Genomic DNA, 5,444 nt, shown 5'->3' with positions numbered 1-5,444 from the left:
ATAGCTTTCTGTTCTGATTCACTATCTTGTTTGCCATTTCTATTATAACAAGAGCTGTCTCCATAGGATGACACATGCCCCCGATGGCACTTTAAATGAATAGTTATGGCCGATGTTCGAGTTTAGGACCTTTGACCTACGGAGCTGGGTCTTGCGCGCGACACGTCGTCTTACTGTGTCACACATTTATGAGTAGTTATTTTAAAATCCATGCATGAATGAAAAAGATATGGACCGGACACACCCATCAATGCACTTATCATGAAAAAAGACCTTTAACATCTAAGTGTGACCTTGACCTTTGAGCTACGGACCTGGGTCTTACGCATGACACGTCGTCTTACTGTGGTTTACATTCATGCCAAGTTATTTGAAAATCCATCCATCGATGACAAAGATATGGACCGGACACGCCCATCAATGCACTATCCCTTAATGTCTAAGTGTGACCTTGACCTTTGAGATACGGACCTGGGTCTTGCGCGCGACACGTCGTCTTACTGTGGTTCACATTCATGCCAAGTTATTTGAAAATCCATCCATCGATGACAAAGATATGGACCGGACACGCCCATCAATGCACTATCCCTTAATGTCTAAGTGTGACCTTGACCTTTGAGGTACGGACCTGGGTCTTGCGCGCGACACGTAGTCTTACTGTGGTACACATTCATGCCAAGTTATTTGAAAATCCATCCATCGATGACAAAGATATGGACCGGACACGCCCATCAATGCAATAACCTTTAATGTCTAAGTGTGACCTTGACCTTTGAGCTACGGACCTGGGTCTTGCGCGCGACACGTCGTCTTACTGTGGTACACATTCATGCCAAGTTATTTGAAAATCCATCCATCGATGACAAAGATATGGACCGGACACGAAAAATGCGGACAGACCGACAGACTGACAGACCGACAGACCGACAGACAGACGGTTCAAAAACTATATGCCTCCCTTCGGGGGCATAAAAAGAATGTAAAATGGAATGAGCTGTACTTTTAAATGTTACAACGTCATGTTTCCCATTCAGTTCTGATATAATGATAGCATCCCCAAAATGTTCAATCATTCTTTTTTTCATATAAGCTGTACCATATGCTTCATCATCCCCACACAGCTCTGACATAATTTTCACAAGATCTGACAGTGTTACCTGATCATGTTCATGATTTTCAAAATACTTCATGGTATCAAAGAATGCGTCTTCTATTTCTTTTTTAGTTGGTCTACCTTTTTTTCTTTTTTGAGAATTAACAGGAGATTTATATGGCGTAGGAATTTGATAACCTGTCCTAAAATTAACGCTACAAACTTGATGATATCGAGCTTCAGCAGCTCGAAGGTCATGTACAAATTCAAGCCTACAAAGTACATCATTTCCCCATTCATCATTTCTCTGTTTACACACATTTTTTATTGTTTGCTGAAATTCTAGAGTTCTAACTGGGAAAACGTCATAACCTCTTTTATTTTCATTTTGTTTTGCGTCAGTACCACAAAAGATACATTTACTTTCAAAATCAAATGCTGTTTCACCAGATTTCCGTGTCTTTACACTAGAGCTTAAATCAGACTTTTCTTTTGATGTTCTAAGCTGGTTTGGGTGACAGTAGACCCTCCTACACTCAAGATGTACTATCTGGCCCGGAGAAACACATAGCAGATCACCTGAAATTGCAAAGAAAACTTATCATTTAGTACATACCTGATTTGACAAGTACTTCAATAATCTACAGTCTAATATTACTAGTGTTCACTAGGATCAAAGTATGGATTATATTTTACTTATGCATGAATTATAAATTGACATAATCAAATTATGCATTATTCGATGCATGCTTTTAATTACATATATAAGGTAAAAAAAAAATTAAGTTGATAATAACAAATAATTGTTCATGTATAAAACAGGACATAACTGGCTTCATTGTTCTTCCATGTCCTCTGAGAACTGAAATCTTTCAACGCAGAATAATTAGAAAAATATAAAACTGTGTACCTTTCTTCTTGCTAACTGTCACTAAACTCATGCACCCCTTTGTACCAAGCTTGGCAGTAGGACCTTCATCTTTTACTTTACAAATAACACAGGCTTGCTGCTCAGTGCTGGAAAACAATATGGAGAGTTCTTTAATATATCACAGCGTACTTCGTTAATACTTTATGACAAAAAAAAAATCGAGACATCTAGTGTACATATCGCATTGATGTGAACAGACTTCCGTTGCAATAGTTACCTGGTTTGAAATAAAAACGAAATCATTATTCTTTTTTTTCAAAACTAAACTAAGTTTCATGAATGCCGTTCAGATATAACTTATAAAATTTCAAAATCATTATGGTCTTACTTCATGCTCATCGCCAGAAAAAGCAGTAAGCAGCAGTAATCAAAGATAATGTACATCTGTTTCATCAGCTTCTCTTTAACAGTGTTTCAAATATAATTAATCGTGCTACGCATTCCATATTTCCTGAAATGAACAAAAAATAAATAAAATAAATTTCCTTTTTTTCGTTTTAAATAGAAATAAATGGGTTTACTATGTTACAATTCACTACAATTAAAACTTTACAATGAATCATAATATCTTTTCTTAATCAATTTAACGAAAAACAAATATTATTTCGAATAATAATAATATATATTCGTTACTTTCAGTCAAAAATAAACGCAATAGCCTATTTGCAGAGTTTTTCCATTTTTAAATTTATGACCCAAAAACGCTTCCGTAGATTTATTTTTTGGTTATATTCCTTATTAGGCAACGTGTTTTTCTATTATTTTTTTTTTCATAAATACCTGTTTTTTTTTTCATTACGATTATAGATATAAATACGTATGTTTACTGTACTAAAGCATATGTGGCCAATACGGGACATAATAAAGTGTATTAGCCTCTAGTAAACAAATCGCGAAAACAAAACATTAAAAGACCTTGCTTATTTTCGCCTCTTTAAAAAGTCATAGTGGCGTAAATGTTGTATTTATTGTTGCAAATAAACGTATATTTACCAATCCTTTGAAATATATTCGTCTTGGTGGTTAAATAAACGGATAATGTAACACTTTCACAGTAAACTTTGCAGACGCTTTGTTTACGTCAGAACCGGAAGTAGGAAAACGAGCGATATGGTGTATGGTAATGGACATCGTCAGAAAACGAACAAAACATAAACTTTCCGACGTTGTATCTGAAAACCCTGTCGCCCGATTTTTGAGGACTTTTTTTTAGTGTTTCACTTCATATTAAAGAACATATTTATCATAAGAAAGTTTCTGTTGGAATTAGTTTAACGTTGATATTCAGAATAACCGGCCTAGTTGTGATATTTAAAGGCGAGGACTACTGTCATGGTAGCTAGTGAAACAACAGTAGTTGTAACAAGAAGAAGGTAAAATGCCATGATGGGCAAATTGTTCATGCAAGAAAAAGCTGGAAGCTAAAATGTGACTTTAGGCATAAAATAGCAACCTACAAACATTAAAACTTAAATCATTTAAGTGAACAGTTTAAACCACCATCTGTTAAATGACAGTCACAAACTTTTTCTTTATATTTTCAGATGGGGAATTTCAAGTTTATGTCATTGCTTAACAGATGCAGGGGAACGAACCTGTTCTGTGTATGTGGGAAGGCGTTTTACTTTGAATATGAAGTCACGAATCACATTACCATAACACAAACGATAAAACACACGTATGTGTTATATTACATGTGTATCAGGTACACGCATAGACAGTGTTAAACATTTGATGATACATGTTGACAAAATTATCGGAAAACATGTTCACAAGAAAAGACAAACTTGAACGGCAGAAGCTAGTGCATCAATTCAAGTCAACGTGTTGCAGGTGTTCTATGCAGGTATTACCTAAATGTACCCAGTTTGCTAAATGTACCCAGTTTGTGGTCGGAAGTTCATGGAAAACAGGTGTCGGGATCATTGCAGATGTGTGCATTCATATGCAGAACGATTTGGATGTTAGTATATATTGTGCAGTTCTGGCATAGGGGACCCCTTTCTCTCCGTCACTGACTCTGTAAGAAAGACTCTGAAAGAAAATAAACCGCTGGTGGAGAAAAGTGAACTTTAAGAAAACTCGGACTACTATATAATATTATAGTTTACATGTTTTTATGTAGACTCCATTGTATAAAGGCGATAGGAAATCCCTTGATTTTACAGTTTGTTATCCGTTTATAACTTTTTATTTCCTACCAAACACATTTGAGTAGAATTGTTAGTCTAGCCCACTTCTCTTTTATTGACATGAAATAGTTGCACCTACCAAGAACCATATTTTGTGGGTTTTGTGCCATATAAATAATTATAATTTTACAATATAAATCTTTAGAAAAATGTAATATCTTTGTAATTTGATATTATTTGGACAATGCATTTAAGTACATCAGCCCAGATCTTAAATCATTTTTATTTAATAAGCCTAAAGATGATTCCACGTTTAGCCTTACCCAAGGTCAGGGTCAGTGTGATATTGTCAGTATTATGTCATACACGAACGCCTAAATGTGGGGTCGTTGGTTCGATCCTCGGGCGGACGTATGTTCGTGACGATTGATAAAAGACATTATGACTGAAATCATTCGTCTTCCACCTCTGATTCATATGGGGAAGTTGGCAGTTACTTGCGGTAACAGGTTTGTACTGGTGCAGAATCCAGGAACACTAACTGAAATGCTGATGGAAACGGCGTTAAACGAAAAAATAAAACTTAATTCAAAATCGGTTTTTGAACATTTTTGTGATAATTGACGCCAATATCGGTAACAGAGTTTTAAAATGATTGTTCTGTAATAATCAAATGCCAATAATGGTATTGGTGCTTGTAAACGTGATTGTTCTGTAATATTGATGCCATAATCATGTGATAAGTTGACGTCGCAAGTTCGATTAATGATTCTTTTTGATAGATTTTGTTTAGACTGATAAAATAGTGATGATTCGGTGATTAACCATGGAAGTGATTTTTATGTTATTTGATTTTAAAATAAACATAATTTAAAATGTTTTGTTTTTCATTTTACGCAAATAAACAGATTGCAATTTCATACGTGTACAGATACGTATAGAATTTCAGTTTCTATTCTAGTAAACCTCTGAAGTTTCAGAAATCAGAACATTAGTATTTTTTAGTTTTGAAAATGTGGACTCGTATGTAAGGAGCAACTTAATCAAGCTATGTGACACTGTTTAGCTGAAGCTTTGTATGTAGTTTTACGACACGCAAGCGTACAGATACACGTTTTGAGATTACAGTTATTTTTCTTCCTGGCCATTTCACTGAGTTTAACTGGATGCTCTACAGACGACTTGTATAGGCACTGCATGACATTGGTTCAAGCCGTCATGATTTGAATAGTTTGGAGATTGTCTGTATTTGACCATCGTATCCCCCGTTCAGCGCACCATGGACAGC

At 35.4% G+C, this 5,444-nt stretch overlaps 1 protein-coding gene across 1 annotated transcript; it reads right to left on the bottom strand.

The window, feature by feature from the left end:
* Positions 1-361: 361 nt before the first annotated feature.
* LOC128547355 (uncharacterized) lies at positions 362-3,298 on the bottom strand. The gene is made up of 4 exons (XM_053519873.1): positions 3,018-3,298; positions 2,353-2,475; positions 2,004-2,110; positions 362-1,672 (listed from the first exon to the last, which is right to left on the bottom strand). The coding sequence occupies exons 2-4, from the start codon at positions 2,415-2,417 to the stop codon at positions 828-830; spliced, it is 1,017 nt and encodes a 338-aa protein (XP_053375848.1). The 5' UTR covers positions 2,418-2,475; positions 3,018-3,298; the 3' UTR covers positions 362-827.
* Positions 3,299-5,444: the final 2,146 nt, after the last annotated feature.

The sequence above is a fragment of the Mercenaria mercenaria genome, chromosome 12 (genome assembly GCF_021730395.1).
Source record: "Mercenaria mercenaria strain notata chromosome 12, MADL_Memer_1, whole genome shotgun sequence".
Taxonomy (NCBI): Eukaryota; Metazoa; Mollusca; class Bivalvia; order Venerida; family Veneridae; genus Mercenaria; species Mercenaria mercenaria.
This window is presented reverse-complemented; position numbering and strand designations above follow the sequence as displayed.